At 37.0% G+C, this 20,431-nt stretch overlaps 1 protein-coding gene across 1 annotated transcript; it reads right to left on the bottom strand.

Annotated features, from left to right (window-relative positions):
* Nucleotides 1-916: 916 nt before the first annotated feature.
* On the bottom strand, nt 917-2,789 carry LOC122137534 (zinc finger protein 648-like). The gene is made up of 2 exons (XM_042725158.1): nt 2,697-2,789; nt 917-2,430 (listed from the first exon to the last, which is right to left on the bottom strand). Exon 2 carries the CDS (start codon nt 2,345-2,347, stop codon nt 917-919), a length of 1,431 nt encoding a protein of 476 aa, XP_042581092.1. The 5' UTR covers nt 2,348-2,430; nt 2,697-2,789.
* Between the last annotated feature and the right edge of the window lie 17,642 nt (nt 2,790-20,431).

Below are 20,431 nucleotides of genomic sequence, written 5' to 3'. Positions count from 1 at the left end.
GGAATTTGACAAGATGTATGCCATCTTATTTTACCAGGAGTGTGCAGATCTGGCAGCAGAGGGACAAATGTTAGCAGAAGTGTGGAACTCTGGGAATTAGTCTTGTGTCCTATACATACAGAAGGAACAACATGATTGGGTCACTATTCCAACACACTATTCAACATGTTTCCAACACCACATTTCACACATGAATCCTGAAAAATACTTTTATTTAGTCTGTGACATTTTTAATTGCAAATTGGTAATGACATTATTCACAATTATACAACATGTGATTTAATGTAAGTCCAAAAGAAAAGGTAACAGTTCATAATTAATTTAATTCATCATATAACGCTCCACCAACCCCATCCCCGCAACCTCAAAATACAATTACACATTTTCCCCTACTGCATGCATTTAGTACCAAAATATAGCACTACCACATAGTAATAGTAACATTATATAGCTTTAAACAGCATATCTTATAACTTGAAATAGCACTGTGGCTGTGCATCCGACACCCTCTAAGAGAATTCACAATATTCTTTATCACTTTCCCTGATGCCATCAGCTGCCATTAACATTTTACAAATGGGTCACCAGTCTGTGTACAGTGTTTTTTTTTTTTTTACTAGGAATATACACAGTGATTTATTTGTAATCAAAGTCTTTCAACAGTGGTCTCCACAATTCCCTGCAGGTAACACTAATAAAAATAAGTACAAGTCAAATGGGTTTTCTAGCTATAACTATGTTATTACAATATGTCTAAATATAACTATGTTGTTAAGGCTAAATTCTGATAGATAGATATATAGATAGATAGATAGATAGATAGATAGATAGATAGATAGAATAACCCAGGCTTACTTGCTATCCTCCAGTTACTTCAGTGTGAAATGGGTAGGTTTAGGTAATGCAGATCGCAGCATCAGCATGGGCTTTGCATGTGTTCTGTAAGCAGGGAATCCTGGGGGAAAGATTTACTGCACTGCCCGCATACAAAGATTGTGCCCTCTCCATGCTGCTTCTGATGCTTCCCAAGTGCCGCAAGGTTGCTGAATGACATATCGCAGCTTTTGCAGTGATCGGAGCGTACAGCTGTGTGAATACGCTGGTGTCGCGCTAGCCGGGACGCTGTGGCGAATGCCACCCCACACTCTGAGCACTTGTGTGGCCGCACTCCGCTGTGAACTGTGAGATGTTCAGCGAGGTTGGAGGACTTGGTGAAAGCTTTGGAGCAAATAGAGCAGGTGTAGGGACGCACGCCGCTGTGGATTTTGCTGTGCTCTGTCATGCGACTGGCCAGGGCAAATGCTTTCCCGCACTCCGGACAAACAAAGGGCCTCTCACCCAAATGCGTGCGCTCGTGACGGAGAAGAGACAGGGGTTTGTTGAAGGTTTTGCCGCACTGCTTGCAGAGGAACGGCTTGTTGTTGGTGTGCATGTTGCGCTCATGCTTCCGCAGGTCTGAGGAACGCACAAAATCCTTGCCACATTCCTCACAGATGTATGGCTTCTCTCCGGTGTGCGTTCGGATGTGTTTGTGGAAGTCAGAGGACCAAATGTAGCTCTTCTCACAAAATGGGCATTGGTACGGTCGTTCGCCAGTGTGTAGCCGCTTGTGCTGCTGAAGAGTACCTTGATGCGAGTAAGCCTTCCCGCACAGGTCACAAACGTGTGGTTTAAGACCTTGGTGAGTGTTGATGTGGCTCAACAGGTTGCTGGACTTTTTGAAAGCCCAGCTGCAGTACGGGCACTTGTACGGACGGTTTTCCATGTCTCCCTCCGTTCCTCGCTTCTTCATGCCTGCAAAGACAATTGATTGATGATTTTTTAAAACCTGCTTCTGAGAAGAGTTCAGGCTGTCCGCTTCGTTTCCCTCAGCCTCGCATTCATCCCCCACAGTCTCCTGCTGATCTCTTGGAATCGCTGCCAGTTCACATGGTGCAGTGATATCCACCTCCTGTTTCACTTTCACGTTTGTGATGCTGGTCGCTTCCAAGTGCTCATAATTCAGTCGGGAATCAGATCCAGGCTCAGCCTTCACATCAGTTATATCAACTTCTCTCACCTTTTCATAGGATTGTTCAGAAAATTTCTCAGGAAGGTGGCATGTAGCTTGAGTCCTTGAACTCTCTTGGATTCGTAATTTTTTCATTTTTCTTTCATCGCAACTGGTAGAAGTACTGATGTCCTCTTCCCTGGGTAGATTAGAACTCATTTTCATGGTGTCAGTAATGTTACTCTCCACAGGCAGATAATGCCTCTTGCTGGTGAGAATCTTTCTAATACTTCGTTTTGATATGTAGACATTGTCTGTGAAAGCTGTTGAATTCCACAGCTCATTCATTTTATCCATTGCAGATGATTTCTTGAGTAGAATTTAGTGCATCAACCTTTATTAACAAATTGAAAGGTCTGTGTGATCTATGTTTGCAATTGCTAAAAAAGAAAAAGTATTGGTTTAGTTCTTAGATTTATATATTTGAGAAATACAGATAATCTGAACTATAAACTAATACTTTACACCTCAAAATAAATATTTGACTGTAACATCCTGCTGCCCTACATGGAACATGAGTTTTTGATATAATAAATATTCACTACAATTCATTATACACCAAATGCAATCATTTCTAAGAGGCAGGACTTGTGAGTACTGATGGTATAATGAAGCTATTAAGATATCCAGCATAAATTATACTAACTGGAAATCCTCCAGTAGATCCTCTTGGAAGAGTTACACACTCTTTGAGCCAGCAAGGACTTTGTTCTCAGCTGTCATAGTGCATAGTAGGGACTCTCAAGAATCATTAAAAACATCCCACACATGCAAAGAGTCTCTTACCTTGGCAGCACCAAGTCCACCAATGGTGATTTCAAAGAGTGCAATTAATCCACTTCCTCTTCATGGTGGACGTTTAAGATACCATAGGAGGAGCCAGAGCGCAGTTAGACCTGCTTCACATGGGGGAGTGCAACATCTTTTTGGCAGTGGTCAGCACTTAAGCAAAACCATTTGCTGTTGGGAAAAATCAACTCATTGACACTTTCAGCTCATTGCCAGCTGTGAGGCACATGCATGCATATTTTCTCAGGGAGCACTGCATAAACATGCTGATGCAATTACAACCTTCCAGAATTATGATCACCCAATATATTTGCTTTTTTTGTTTGTTTTGTATTGTAGGCTGTTGTAAAATAACGATGCAGTCATTCCACTTATTAATCATATGTAGTAAAATAAGCCATCTAGTCCACCCTACACACTGTATCTCTAATAGCAGGTTCTATGTTTGTTGTTCACAGATCAATTTACACTGCAGAAATTTTTAACCACATTTTCTCATTGGTATAAATGTAAGGCTGTTGTTTTTTTTTTTTTATCTGACTGAGAAGATGTGTCAATGTCATACATTCCATTCTTTAGTTAATTTAATTAGCATGTAAATATTTCTACTAATTCACTTATTGAGTGTAAGAATTAAGAACAGGAATAACCTGCTTATGTTAGACATAACTGAACCTGATACCCATCTAGCATATATAGATTAAAAAAAAAAATAAGCGTCAAAGGAAATATGAGAAGAAGAGAACATACTGTAGATCAGCTGGTACAAGACACCTGTTTGCTGCTTAAGGTTCAGTATACCCCTCAGTGTAAATGCTGATGGAAGGGTATCCTGACATTGAGGCCTACTCTGAACAGAATGAAAGAAAAAAGACTTGGTGGATTGTTTTGCACAGTGTTTGAAGAAAGATTTTTTAGAGATTTTGTCAGAATTTCTTCTGATAATTTTAGATTGATTCTTTGTTTGCCAAAACAATCCATCAAGCTTAGTGTTCTTTCTCTACTAATTAAAGAGTTAATGAGAGTCCGGTGAGTAACTCTCAACAGTCTGGACATAAATGTAATTTTATGTTGTATGGCACAGTATGATAGATCACATATAGGGGAGAATGGGGTTGGTTGCCACTGGGTTAATTTCTGGGTTCATAAATAAATATAAGACAAGCTAACATGTATCCTGAAACAAAATGAGTTGCAGCAGTATATGTAAGAATAGCTAGCACACTAATAATGGTCAGACAGCAACCCTAGCTCCTTCGATGACACAAAACCTTTTTAAACGCACTTATTGCACACGCATGTCATCGTGTTAATATAATACTTGAACTACTTGCTTACTTGCCTTTTCAGCAGCCCATTAAAAGCACCAGAAGCTCCAACAACAGCTGCAATTTGTTGTCGCCCATGCTGAGCTGAGCGCATATGCACTGCTGAGATAGTTGTTATCGATTATAGAGCCTGGCCTACCAAAAGCATGTCATTGCTTTCAGATTTTCCAGAAAATGAACAATTGGAGTAAGAGTAATTTCAGCTAATTGCATTTATCCCTCCAAAAGACTTTAAAATGTCATTCCTCTTTAAATGGAAATAATGGCAACGTACCAGCTTTGCACATTTACATTACATAAATCATTATATAAGACATGATCTAGATTTATATTTATAATCTAAGAATACTAATTGAAATTATCATTATGTTAAGGACACATGACTGTATTAATAAACAAATATTTTAATTAATACAATATTTATTTTAATAATTGTTTAGATTTAGCATTGGTTTAAAATCCTGGATAGCACAAAGGGCAGTGGAAATGTCACTGGCAGACAAAAAAAAAAAAAATGATGGAGAGCGTTCAACTCAACTTCTGACACCTCAGCAGAAAGGGAACCTGCATGGATAGAATGACTTTGAGAAAGACATTTGGTCTGGTTCTGAGTGTGGAAAGAACAAGGTTGTTGTGGTGAACTGCAGTTCAAAGCGTGAGAGTTCCTAGTGAATGTTGCCAGTGTTTCTGTTTAGTATGTATATACACACATACTTACAGTCTATGGTATATACACATGGATCAATCACAACATTAAAACCACCTGCCTAATATTGTGGAGATCCCCGTCGTGCTGCCAAAACAGCTAAGATGAACTGAAGCATGTACTGCACTCCACAAGACCTCTAAACCTGTCATCTGGTATCTGGCACCAAGACTTTAACAGCAGATCTTGCAAGTTGCATGGGGAAGTCTCCATGGATTGGATTTGTTGGTCAAGAACATCCCAGATGCTCGATCGAATTGACATCTGAGGAATTTGGAGGATGGAGGATGTTCATCATACTTTTTCTGAACAATTATTACTGTGTGTCAGGATGAAGTGTCCTACTGGAAGAGGCCACTTGCCATCAGGGAACACTACTGCCATGTAGGTCTGTAAATCTAGGTAGGTAGGTAGAATGTGTTTATATAACATCCACTTGAATGGCAGGACCGAATGTTTCACAGCATATCATCTTCTTCTATAACACTACATCCACCAAAATGCTTTCTTCCCCTAGTGCATCCCTGGCCATTTCTTACCTAGGTAAACAATGCATAAGCATACAAACATCCTCCTGATCAACAAAAAGACTTATCAGATCCAGCAATTTTCTTCCATTGCTCCATGGTCCTGGTCTGATGCTCATGTGTACGTTGTAGGCACTTTCAGCGGTGCATTCTGACCAGTCTGCAGCTATGCAACCCCATACATCAACAGGTATGCACAGCGCGTTCTTTCAGTAATTTGAGTATATATACTATTTTTAACTGTTCCATCATTCTTTTAAAAAGTAATTCTGTTTCATTAGCAGTTATTCTGCTCATAAGTACGGTTTATGGTTCCATTAATACATGAACTCTCTTAATACATTGGTTTGGAATAATGATAATGTTAGTAAATGGTCTCTAATAAAACCATTCATAATTGTTATAATCTCTTTTTAAGATTCAGTTCATACAAAAAAAAAATAAATAAATCATCAACCATCACCACTGATTATTCAGTCAGTAAATTTTATAGCTTAATTAACTTGTCAATTCAAATATTATCTTTATACACATGCATATTATACAGTAGAGAAAATATGAGAAAGATTTTTAAAACATTATGTAAATGTGATAAAATGTTTCATGGATGAGAAACATCTCAGTATCTTTTTTTTCATGAAAGTCACTGGTGACCAAAACAGCTTTGTTTAACAACAGTCTTCAAAATACCTTCTTTTATGTTGTGCAAAAGAAAGTAGTAAGTCATTCAGGTTTGAAACAACACGAGGGTGAGTAAATGATGACAATGTATTTATTGTTCATTTTTTTGTGAACTATCTATCCCTTTAAGGTTTTTTTTTTGTTTTGTTTTTTTTTTGAATAAATGAATTTATACTCTAAAAAATAAACTAAAACTTCCCACAGGTGGCGGTAAATGTCTTTATGAGTCGATTCGTTCAAACGGCGGATTCATTCAGGAATGAAGTAAACGGCTCACTTTATGAATGGGCCTTTGAATCATTGGTTCATAAATAAATGGCATTTGCACTCGTGCAAATCAGGACAAGTGATGTTGTTCTGTGATTCTCTTGTGTTGTTGCTTGTGTGGTATAGATTTTAGTATAAATGATATGAGACATACAGGGGCATCCCCCCCCCCCATATAGTTGTTGCCCTGCATCATTTTTGTCAACAGTCAACTTTATGAAATGTAAGATGATGCACAGGTCTGGGAGCGGGCCGGTGCGTTAAAATATTTTAGTCGCGTTATTTTTTCATAACAAATTACTTAAGTTACCGCGTTAAACTGACAAACCTCTCTCTCTCTCTCTCTCTCTCTCTCTCTCTCTGTCTCACACACACACACAGACACACACACACACACACAAACAGTATATACAGTATTTACACACACACAGACACACACACACACACACACACACACACACACACACACACACACACACACACACACACATATATATTACATCATGTATAGATTTGTTATTTTGGCATCTTTGCTGTTTGAACCTAATTTTGATTTTGCATTTCCGATAACTTTCCAAAAAACATTCTTTAGAATTAGGCTTACATGTATCTGCTTTTTATTTCCAGTTTAATTATTTTTGAAGGCCAGCATAAATATTCTGGTCCTGAGGAGGAGGAGGCCCTGTTCCATATAAAGAGGACATTCTGTTCTATTTCCTGGCTTTTGTTTGAAATTCACATTCAAACCAAATAGAGTAAACAACCTGATATGCCACATGTGTCCAGCAGAGGTCGCTATAATCTTACTTATACTATAGTATGTTTACCAACACGTTTCATCAGAGGACTTGAAAACATAGTGGCATCTTCTAAGAAAACATTCGAAACTGTTTTATTTCTTTAAATAAAAGTTCTGGTAAAAAAGTATGTTTACCAACACGTTTCATCAGAGGTTTTGATAAAATTTCTGGTAAAAAATGTTAATTGATTTACGTATGATAGCGATATCCTTGCAAACCGATATTCAAAGTGGCAAAACTGTGGTGATACAGCTGACACTGATACATCATAATATCACCGTTTACCCTGTTGTTAGCTAAAACAAGCGTTAATAGAAATGGGAATTGGAGAATGAAACATAAATAAAACATATGTCACAATATATACCAAAGGTATAGCTGCTGAGAAGACTGAGCACAAAGCAGCAACAGCTATCAGTGTTTTTGGTCTAAAGTAATTTTCTTTTTTTGTTGTTGTTGTTGTTGTTGGTGAAGCTTGTGAAACAAAGATAGTTAAGCAACAATGTTCTTGCTGGCTAAATGGTTAAGTAGGCTAATGCAACCTTGCAGATCAGAGTTTGGGTGAGGTCAGATGTCTGTGGTTAGGCAGTCAACATCCTAAAACACAGCTGATGGTCATCTACTGGTCAAAAAAGATACAGAACAAAACAGTAATGAATATATGCAGTAAAAAAGACTAAGCTGGGATAGTTATTTCAAATTGTCACCCTCATGTCATTTTCAACCTACACTGCGTTCCAAATTATAATGCAAGTGACATATCAATAGGATTTCGGTACAAAAAACTATTGACCAAACCTGTCTGAGATTGATACCAGTTATCTAAAAAGATGTGTAAAACAACACAAACATGTCTGATGACTCTTTATTGTACCGAAATCCTATTGATATGTCACTTGCATAATAATTTGGAACGCAGTGTATGGTTTTTCAAGGGAACAAATACTGGGTGTAAATTACGGTGATGCATTGCTGCCACACACATATTATTTTTTCCACTCAGATATGTTGTAATACAGGATATCCCGGTCCTCAGTCAAGCCCTATTATGACTTCAGCGTTCTCTTTAACCTTAAACCAAAGGAGGAGAATGAGGAGGAAGAGATTTTTGTCAAGCCCGATACTCTCTCCAGAGTCCGCTCCAGAACAGGGAGCCCACTCACGTCACAGAGCGCAACTGGGAGCCCACTCAGCTCACTGTGCTCTCCTTCATCTCCTGAGTCTCGTTCGTCTTCACTGGTCCCGTCCAGCCCTCCCTCATCTCCTGTTCCCACATCCGGCCCAGGGACGGCCACAAATCCTGAGTATAGCCCAGAGAGGGCTTCTGTCCCCACGTTCAGACCAGGGAGGGCCTATGATCCCGAGTATAGCCCAGAGAGTGCTCCTGTCCCCACATCAAGCCCAGAGAGGGCTGTTGTTCCTACATCTGGCCCTATACGTCTCGGAGTCCGAACTGCCCATTCCGCCCATTCCACCATGGCCCCCTGAACTGCCTGATCCGCCATGGGCCCCGGTCCCTAACTGGAGGCCTCCCATCCTTTACAAACCTGTCCCAAGAGGCCTCCAGAGCGCGCACCCCACCTCCCCTGTGGAAGTTATGTGGCGCGAGGATGTGCCTTCCAGGAGGGGGAGGTAATGTCAGCCATGTGTTCCTGTTTTGTTGTGTTTTGCTCCTCATGTGCTTCCCGTGACCCAGTTTCTCCCTCATGTTGATTGTTAATTGATTTCAGGTGTGTCTCATTGAATTCCTTATTTAGTTTTGTATTTAAAGTGTGTTCTGCCCCTTGTTTCCTGTCCAGTGTTTAACATCCATGTGCTACGTGTGTTCCTGCCTGCCCTGTTTTCCCTTGGTTGTGAGTCATTAATGATAGTCAAGTTGAAACTCCTTTGTCTCCACGCTCCTTCGTTCCCACACAGTAGCAGTGTGACAAAAAATAAAATAAAATAAAAATAATCTGTCCTATTATTATTATTATTATTATTATTATTTTTCATTCTGTTTGAAAAATGGGCAAACGGAAATTATTAAAAATTTAGTCATTTAACATTTCTATCGTAAAACTTATCGTTAAAAGTTGACTAATATTAAATGATTTGTAGCTTCATATTACCTCGCTCTCGCTCGTTAAACTAGGGATGGGCGAATCGATCCTGAAGTAACGATATATCGATACTGATGCGAATATCGAAAGTATGATACTCAAATAAAAAATATTGATACTAAGGTGTTTCGTATCGAAAACAATATAAGTTGTTTCGCCCCATCCCTACGTTAAACTGATGCTTCACGCTCTGTATGGTTATTCCCGCCTACTTTGATTTGATTGGCCATCTCAGTCATTTTGACAATTGATGCTTCACGCTCTGGACAGTAAACCCCGCCTACTTTGATTTGTTTGGAGTTCCTAGTATGTGCAGCGGTTACGCGCACATCCGTAGACTAATGCAAGTTAATTCTCACACTTCAATAGTATTTATAGCTCCTAACAGGCTGTGTGATTATGAGAAGTAATTACCTCAAAATGCACGTCAGTATGCAGTTTTCCCTATTGCTCGCGTGCCAGCTATTATCCCTCTGCGTGCCACTGTTGGCACACGTGCCGTAGTTTGTCGACCCCTGCTCTATAACAATGACATCGTACTGGCATTTAGAGATAAATCTTGAACCTGCTGTATCTGATGTCAGATCTTTAGCAAGATCAGGACTTGTGCCAAAACGGTTTTGTTCCTAAACTGGTACTTGTGTTTGGGAATTACCAGCCATTTCCTGGATTTTATATTAAGCAGAGGCCTAGTTCTGACAAGTCTTGTGATACTTAGACAACATCTCTCATAATAGTTTCACAAGACTTGTCAGAACTGAGGCCAACTTGAGGGTTTTATTGATGCCAAATGCGTATGTAAGATGCCAGCCAAGCAGAGACTGTGTGCAGAACTGATGAGTGTTTGATATTTCTTCCTTATACACTGAAAAAAATTATAAATGCAACACTTTTGTTTTTGCCCCCATTTTTCATGAGCTGAACTCAAAGATCTAAGATTTTTTTTCTATGTACAAAAAAGGTCCATTTGTCTCAAATATTGTTAACAAATCTGTCTAAATCTGTGTTAGTGAGCACTTCTCCTTTGCCGAGATAATCCATCCACCTCACAGGTTTGGCATATCAAGATACTGATTAGACAGCATGATTATTGCACAGGTGGGCCTTAGGGCTGGCCACAATAAAAGGCCAAAAATGTGCAAAAAATATTAACATTAATAATATATATATATATAATATATAGAACATGAAGTGAGTATTGTACTTTAATAATATATATATATATATATATATATATATATATATATATATATTGTACATGAAGTGAGCCTACTTTATCTCAATAACTCGCTATTTTGTACAGTTTTTCTGCTGGAATGACTTAATGACCAGTAGCCTATAGCACATTTCTGCAATGGCAATGATAAGTGAAAACACAGATGGTTTATTCTCTGACAACCTTTGTCCTTTGTGTGTTTAAACCAGTCACATCATGCAGTCTTCATGCAGGGCTTTCTCACATAGACCAATAATTGGTCTCTCGTCAGGCTCAGCTTACCTGTGTGTTCTTATACAACAAGGTACATGAACTCAGACATAAAGAACTTCTTTTGTTTACTTATGTGCTTTACTCAAACTGGCTTTAAAAGCTGTGAGAAGCTCTAATTATTACAGGTTTACACAGAGATGTTTTGTTACCATATGTGTGACAGCAGAAGACTGGTCATTGCACTTGCTTTCAGACATCATTCTCAGTTTTGAGATCTGCTTAAATATAATACTTACATTGTACAGCAATTATTTTATTGCAATTGGATTATAGCTATTGACAAATTTTGTTTGTTTATTCAGTTACTCTTTTAGATAGATAGATAGATAGATAGATAGATAGATAGATAGATAGATAGATAGATAGATAGATAGATAGATAGATACTAATATGTACCACAACTTGGGATGCACAAAAAAGTGCTTGCTTAAACACGTGCATAAGCTCACTTTATTTTGCAATATTCGTAGGAGAACTATTGTTGTGATGAGAGAGGAGAGTTTGCTCTTTAATTATGAGGCACAAGACAGAAAGCAGGACAGAAATGATTCAGAACTGTTAGTAGATCGATTTATGTGGGAAAAAGGCTGAACTCACACTTACTTCATTTAAATGAAAGCAAAAGAAGCTTCTCAGTCAGGAGACACATTGTGTCCTTTCTCCATTTTGGACACTTAATTAAATGCATATGCTTGGTGAAAGCACTGTAATTCATTAACTACAGAAGATCAATCGTGTTGCACTCCATCTCCTTTAACTCTCTCAGTTACAAATCTGAAGACATTCTCCCATTGAGAGCCCGTTTTAAAAGCGTGACCAAGAACCAATGCACGGGGGGACACTGCAAAATACATAAAGATTTTTAAGAGCCTTCAGCAAGTTATATTAAAATTAAATTGAATGAAACTGTAAACGTTTGATGTCAGAGCAGTTCCAGATTTGATCTGGGTTATATAGGCAACCATCCTTGCATGAGCAGTTTAATTCAAAGCATTCCCACATTACACTAAACAGCAATTGAGGTTTTTCTGAATGGTGACTCACTTGTGATTTTTTTTTTCGTGGAATTTTCCAAAACATCTGAGTCAATGAGTAGTTTCAGAAAATACAGCTGAAACATGGTTTTAATTTGTATGACAACACTATTGAGGTTTTTTTGTATGGCAACACTACTTTCCATGAAAGCCGTGTGCTTAGTTTTTTGAATGTGTGCTTGTAGTGTACTTCAACTCTAAAAAGTATGTATATTTTTATATTTTATAACTTGTAGTTGCAGATAATGTAACATTAATGAAAAAAGGCCATAAGTGTACATTGCATGTTTTAAACACATTTAAATAAAATTTGCACTTTGAAATAATGTCAAATTAAAAGTTTAAAATTAATTATGAATCTTTTCTTTTACTTTAAAAACACTTATTTTGAATTGGTTGACTAACAAATTAAAGCAAATAAACTATATGATTATAATTACAACTGTAGTCTTATTTGATATGAAATTAAAAGGTAATATATATTAACTTCATCATTACAAAATATTTTATAATTATAATTACAATATATTATATGCATGATATACAATTTTTCATAAAGATGAAAGTATATTTTAGTTAACCATAAATGTTTGTCAGTATATTCAGAAGTACACTTTAACCATATATCAAGACAATAGAAAGAAACATAAAATTATATATACATGTTTATTAAATTGCAAATAACATGCAACTATGTGTCTTAAAACACTGCTTAATAATTTTCTTTTTAAAGTATATTGTTAACAAAGTACTCCCCTTTTTTGCATTTTATTTATTAATAACAAAGTACTCCTTTTAAAAGTATGCTAAAGTGTACTTCTTTTTCACAAGGGTAACCATCATAGTGAATAACTGTGAGCTTTTGTCATAGTCTGCTTATTTATTACTGCACCTCCCCCTCCCAAAGGGACCTTTGACCTTTTAGGCACTGGGAGCTCAAATTGAGTGGTGGATATGAGGGAGTTAGTGTGCTCCATCAGCTCCATGTCAGGTCAGATGAGTCTAATGTGTTCAGAGCTGGGAAAGAAGAACTATGAATCCAAAGAGATCGTGGGGATCACACCTCTTAAATCAGCTGGACAGGGTCAAACTTTCCAAGCTGAGACAACAGAAAGGCTGTGCCCTTAAGGCTGTGTGTACGGAAAGTGTGTGATGTGGTGACTAGGGCTGAGTGTGTTCCTGATGTTTATCATCTCTGGCAGATCTCCAGTGGCTGTTGGAGAGCCACCTGTTGTAAGACCGGAGTTAGTTTGTACTTTTGTCCTCTCTGTTCAGCAGGGGTTTGACCACAGACAACACTATATTATTTTCTTGGGAGTTAGCAGTTCTTTGGCTATAAGATAAAATAAAATATAAATACCTCCAAACCAATTTTGGACATTTAAGTCATTCTTAAACTGTATGATTTTCATTGCATTATATACAAAATATCAAACCATTATTTTTATTCACTTGGGTGTCCTGGCAAAATAACCAGTTCTTTATTATCTATAAAATTCACCACCTTGGAATTAATTAATTAAGTTCTATCTGCATTTTCAGGTTTTGAGATATTAAGCTTCAAAGTTTTTGCATTCCATATTGCAAAAATGATATGGGGAACAAGTCTTTTTTGTACATGAAAATGACGGGGGCCCTAAATGTATTCTCAATGTATAATATCAAAATCCTATCACATTTTTGAATGGGGATTTTTGCAATAGGTTAAATGCATTCATTAAAAAAATTCATGTTCTGCTTGGAATTATAAGATTCTAATTTGCAAAACCTTGAATGAAGCAATAATTTTCAAGACACAAACAGTTTACATAATTTGTTTTAAAACAAAATTGCTGTTTTGTCGACATGTTAGCAAAAGTCAAATTTAATGCTTTTTATTACATTTATTTTATATTTTAGGATGAATATTTTTTTTCTTGTTCAAGTTAAGCATAAAAAGCAGTGCTAAATATTTGTCCAATCCAGATCTTAATTTTATTAATTAAAAAAAAAAAAATGTTGCAATTAATTTCTAAGCTTGTAAAGTGTTTTTTAAATGTATTTATTTTTTGAACAATATCAACATAAATCCTGTCATGCATTCTAAATGCATGAATCTTTTAGCCTGGCCAAGCACCCACTTTGCCTAGGGAGTTTCTAGCCATATACCCCTCTATGGAAAAATGCTGTCACTCACTTATCCTAGATTTGTGTTCAAGAAAACTAAATTTTCACCCCTATAATTTTCCACCAAAATGTTTCATATATTTAGGCAGTTGGGATTTGCCTCAAATAACCCAATAAATTCAAAGAATTCAACAAAAAATTTTAAAGGGGTCATATGATGCGACTGAAAGTTTTCCTTTCTCGTTGGAGTGTTTACAAGCTCTTGGTGCATAAAGAAGATCTGTAAAGTTGCAAAGACTAAAGTCTCAAATCCAAAGAGATATTCTTTATTTACAGTTAAGACTTGCCCACGCCCTCCTAAAATGCCTCGTTTAAACAAGCCCCCACATGTCTACGTCACTGTGTGAGAAGATTTACATAACACTGCCCCAATGTTCATGCAAGAAAGAAGGCGTTACTTTTGTTCTCTCTGTAGTATTGTTGTTGTGCCGCCGCCGCCATGTGTGGAAATGGTGTGTGTTTCATTGTGAAAGCGAAACTGCTTAGTTTGGCCTTCCAAAAGAGGACGATATCTGCTTTGTCATGCCTAGAGCTGATCTGTGCTTGTCGCTGAGGAAATACATCAGTTTCGCACTGTGGATTGCTCGATCGGCTTTCACCATGGATGAAGCGGAGTCCAGCCCGGCATCATAACATGTGGTTTGCAGCAACCTGGCTGGCCGCTCCGGCATTGAATCAGCTGGCCGTGCCGTTGATTCAGTGGTTAATTTGTATGTACAACACTGTTCCAGAACAGTTCAACCCAAATATTCTGAATTTTTTTTTTTATGGAGGATTGTTTCTTGAACCTGCAGAGTAGCTTACAATGTCACTGTGCACAAAGGCTGTTTCTATAAAGTGGGGCAGTTCCAACTTTGCAAGGCCAGTCTGGCGCTTCTGACTCACAGCCTGTAAGTACGTTTTTCATATTTAAAGAATTTGCCACTGATGATTCAAATGTGAGTTTTGAGCAGTGTAGAGTAGCGCTTGTTGTTTGTCGTCTCTCCAATCACAAATGCAGATATGATTTTATGTTTATGCGCCGCAATACACAATGCAACGTGTAAAAACACAGTATAAGTCATTATAATCAGTAATTATGTCCCCACTGGATGCAACAAATGCCTCGTTTGTAATGGGTTTTATTGGTTTTGTCTCGTCGTGCCGGGACCAGCCAAGACACGCATCACAGTATGTTAAGCGGCGTAACATTTCCGTCACACGCTTGAGGTATTCAGCCAATTGCACTGGATGACTGGCCCAATCAGCGTATACCTCGCTTTTCAGAATGATGAGCTTTGTAAAAATCGACGCGTTTCAGAAAGGCATGGCATAGAGGAGCAACAATAATGTACAGTATGTGGAAGATAATGTGTTTTTAAACCTTAAAACCGCATACATTTCATTACAACAAAAAACACAACATAATGTTCTTATTTAAAGGGGACATATGACCCCTTTAAATCTGTTCATCCTTTACTCAACCTCATGTCATTCCATGACTTTATATAAAATTTTTTTTTTTTTTTTTGTGTAAATCATTATGTATATATGTGGCCAATTTGGATGGTAATGTACAGTACAGTCAATATTCATTCTTAATACCTGTTGAACAGGTTTGATTCCAGCTCTTAATCTCTGAAATGGTTTGACGTCAGGTCTTGCACCATTCAGACTGTCTAAATCTGTTTCATATATTCAATTTGTTCTATTTGTTTTATAAATGTAATTCTTAAGTTGAGTTGCGTCTGTGTTCCAGAAGAATGACAAAGCAAACAGAAGGCTGACGAACTTTGAGCTAAGAAAATTACTGTTTTACATGCAGCTCTGCCCTAACTATTATACATTAAAGTGAGACATGCAAAACTGAAGCTTGACATTTGATGACTAATCATTTTAATGATAAACTGGAAATGTATCATTACACCACACTGTCTTAGATCATCATGGAAAGTGGAGTACTTAGTACAAAAATAACATGCTTTATATCAGTGGTTCCCAACCACGTTCCTGGAGGCCCCCCCCAGCACTGGACATTTTGCATCTCTCCTTTGTCTGACACACCCAATTCAGGTCTTGGAGTCTCTACTAATGAGCTGATGGTTGGAATCAGGTGTGTTTGATTAAGGTGACATGGAAAACACACAGTGTTGGCGGGCATCCAGGAACATGGTTGGGAACCATTGCTTATATAATATACTTCATTAAAATAAAATAAAATAAAATAAAATATATTGGGCTTTTATTTACATTATTTAATATTATATTATCTGTAAGTGCAGGTTACTGGTACTACTAGTGCACATTCAATACAATTTAACTTTTATCCATTTTCATGAACTTCTGTTGGATTGAGTTGCTTTTTTATATTGTGTGCCTGAATAAATGGGTGTGAAGAATCATTACATAACCAGGATCAAACCACATAATACGATTTATGTGGCAGAAATAAAAACAAAGCAAGTTTTTTGCAATACGCTAAATAGATAATCCATGCATACTCGAAATGATGTCACAGGAGGGCGTGAGTGGGGTGTGCTGCCTAAGCTATGAGGTTACAACTGTCAAATATTTCACAGTTTCACACACACAAAGACTAGCTTTTGAGCCGAGGCGGTGTGTGCAGGCTCAGAAGTCTGTAGTCTCCTGATGGAATGCATGATATGACGCAATGTTGTGATTGGTCATTTGCTACATGGAAATGTTTTATTTTTTAATATTATTGTTAGGTGTCATGGTGTTGAATTGTTCTTTGGCTTGCAAAGAGTTTCACTGACGTGTCTTTGAGTAAACAAAAAGGAAAACCTGTAATGTGCAAATATTTGAACTAATCATAATGCTTTGTTCCTGTTTCCTGTTTCATTTCATACCACATTTTATCAGATTAATATTATTTCACTTAAACTAATAATCATAAAACCCCTTAAAGGTTTGGAATTCTATTATAAGGAAATGTTTCATTTTGCTTACTAAGGTTGCTAAGGCTGTCTGATTGTACATTAATTTATATGATATAATTTCTTAATCATATCAAAGAGCATTTAAGGTTAGGCAGAGGGCGTTTCTTTACCAGGAACTTTTAGTTCCTTTGAAGTAATCACCTCACTTCTGTTTGCTGTGTCCAGTTAAACTGTATTATGAGTCATGGCAACTCTTCTTTAAACATCAGGATATACTGTATGCTTTTATGATGCAAGATTGGCATTTGGTATGAAATATATGCTTGCTTACACCCTGGAAAATCAGTGATAGTGTTTAGAGGAAACTTTTATTGCTTAATTTAAACATCAGGATATACTGTATGCTACTCGATGGAGCTCTCAGTTGTGTGTCATTTAAATATCAGAGATGTTTCTCAGAGAGTATATTGTTTTCAATGGTTACACTTGGTTTGACGTGCACAGCTCAGCTGTTTGTTTGTGTGACGTGAGCTGTCCGTGTCAGACTGGTTTCACTACAAAGATATGCAGGCACACCTGTTACGCAGCTTAACTTTATGTGAGGTGTCACATTGTCTTGTTATCTGAATAAAGACAGAGAGATGAGTAAGCGAAACACAGCCTGAGATAGATTTTAGGTCATACTAGTCTATTCTGCACTTTTTATAAAAAAAGAACTGTTTCTTGAGCACCAATTCACTATAGAATTATCTATTTGAATGATTTCTGAAGGATAATAGGACATTGAAGAAAGGATTAATGGCTGCTAAAAAAAAGTGGCTTTTCCATCACATAAATACATTTTATTTAAACATTTTAAAATATATTAAATATGTAATAATAAATCAAATCATTACTGTATTTTTGAATTTGAATAAATTCAGCCTTGGTGAGCATAAAAGACTATAAACTGTATAGTAGTGTTGTTATTGGTGCCCTAATATTTACCACAAACTTTGTGTTTCTCTAAAGATGTGTGCTCTTTTTATATATGTTTATTAAAATGTTTTTTACTTATTAAAAGTAACACGCTTGGCATATTTAAGAGGTTTCAGTTGTTTTTGTTGAATTGGCCATTACAATACCTATAAAACGAACTATTGCCGGAGCTACTTGCGATGGAAGGAATCTGCTGGAAAATTGAAAATGATGAAACTGGCCCCCCTTAAAGTCCGGTCCTCAACACCATTGAGCAAATCTGAGGCAAGTTGGAAAATAAACTGGACAGATCTATTGTACATTCAAAAGGAATGCCTTTGGCTTGAGTTGCAGAAGGCATGGGATAACATTAGGTTTAAATTACTCAGAAAATATATTGACACTATGCAAGACACTATACTGTAACTGATGCAAAAGCTGGACATACCAAAGGATACCACCTATTGTTTCTGAGCTGTGTACTTATTTCAAAATTCTTTTTGTTTTCTGTCAACAGTAAAAGAAGTCATATGCTCTCGTTCTCTCGTCTGCCTCCTTTGAGTCAAAACAGAGTCTTCAAACCTGAATAACATTCCCTTTACCTGAGAAAGCATGAATTCATTGATTTATCACTTAGTTCCAGCATTAAGGTCATTGTGTGACCAGTTTAACAGATGTTGATTTGTTTAGTACTGCTTGTCCTTTAGTACTCTGAAAGCATTAGGTTCCTCCAGTCAGTGTGTAACAGACAAACTGCTTTTACGTCATACTGGAGATCAATTGTTTATGTACAGTGAAATTAAAGAGGTGTGAAAAACTAATGCCTTATCTAAAGGATACACGTGATTGGAAATTGTGTTGTGAGCCAAGCAATAGATAACCCTGACATTACTATATCTGGAACACAGCAGTGACTTCTTGTCCCTTTGCAAACCAGGCTATATTGAAACTAAGCATCTTTATTATTAGTCTCTGACTGGCCCAATTGCTAAAGGATATGAGAGATAATTCCACTGAGAATGGAACTGTAAAAGGCTAGTTTGTTGTGATCATGTTCTGCATCCAGTTGGGCTTGAGCAAACAGATAGCTGATACTTACAGATAGCTACAGACCTGTCTCTCTCCTTCCTTTGTTTTCAACAAAGTATCATTGATTCTTTCACAGAACAACAAACTGGATGCTAACCAGGTCAGGTTTCAGGAGTGGCCATTCAACTGAGACTGCTCTACTGAGAGTTTCATTTATCTATATGTTCCTTAAGATTTTGGTACTGGTGAACTTGGCTGAAGGTATTGTTTGTCTTCCCAAGGTCTTTCATTAAACAAACACAGCAGTCTTCAGTCTGAGTGGATATGAGCGAGCTGAGCACAAAGATGCATTTGTCTCTTGGATAGCTCTTTGGCTGGCTTCAGTGCCAGTGAGAGAAACAATGACCCTTCTTGCCAGTCTGGATAGCATCAGTTCAACAAGAATATAGAAGATCACCTGCCTTAGTCTCAACATGCTTGTCGCTGGCCCATTTTCAATAAAATCTGGTATATTTCAATGGGAATTAGTTCACCTGTTAATGCCAGACTTTGTGCTCCATTCTATTCATTTATATGCATGCAACTGGAAGGAAAACTCAAAGAAAGTATATTCCACTGCATAGTATTTTGTGAAACACAATTTTTTTTTATTTTATTTAATTGCACATTAAATAAAACAAAGTAAATTCAAAATGATAAAATATAATGTCTACACACCTCTGCTGGTCAAACATTATTTTCCAATGTGACGTTTTTATATTTTATTATTTATTAAAAACAGCAGCCCTGTGAATGTGTCATTTATGTAGCCTTAATGGGGTTTCACATTTTTGTACCCTGTATCCCCAGATTTGCAACCACCGAACTTGAGGCCAGCAGACTAGGAATTATATCTACTATTTCTGTATGTGATTAGAAGATTTTATTCTTCTTCATAGCTATTATTATTCATCATAGACTGGGACATGCAGAGAGTTCCTCGAGGGCAGGGGCTCAACTGTAAAAAAAAAAAAAAAAAAGGCATTTATATACAGAGTAATTCTAATTCAACATTTACTACACTTCATGTAATAGGCCTGTTGGTGACCTTTGGGCTTCATTTTAACGAGAAATAATAGTTTTATCAAACGGTATATCAATATGCAGTATGTAAACAGGAGTAAATTAAACACTGCATACAATTAATGTGACTATTTTTTAAGGTTTGCCTAAAAAGATGTAAACAAACACTGGCTATATAGTTTTTCATTATGAATAAGACCAGGAAGATCCCACTCCACTTAACATTGCCCAATAAAATTTGAGATTGTTTAAGATGCACACAATCAATTGCAATGCATTGGCAACAATGTCTCAGACTGACAGATATAAAAATAAACATGTATCTTTTTTTTAGCCATTTGTTACTGTTTTTTATATGTCATAATAATTATGATTTAAATGCATTTTGTTTTATTGATCACAATATTATTGTTGATAATTGTTTAGAGAGGGACACTTTTGGTTAACTTTGGAAAAAGTGCAGAGCCTTGAGCCCCCAAAGCACCCTCTCTGCATGTGCCTGTTCATAGCTATCGAGAACCTAACAATGTTTTTGTCTTCTGAATTGGAGTTCATTGTGTTCAAG

This window comes from Cyprinus carpio, chromosome B6, assembly GCF_018340385.1.
Source record: "Cyprinus carpio isolate SPL01 chromosome B6, ASM1834038v1, whole genome shotgun sequence".
Lineage (NCBI taxonomy): Eukaryota > Metazoa > Chordata > Actinopteri > Cypriniformes > Cyprinidae > Cyprinus > Cyprinus carpio.
Note: the sequence above shows the minus strand (reverse complement) of the source record. Positions and strands in the feature narration are given on the sequence as shown.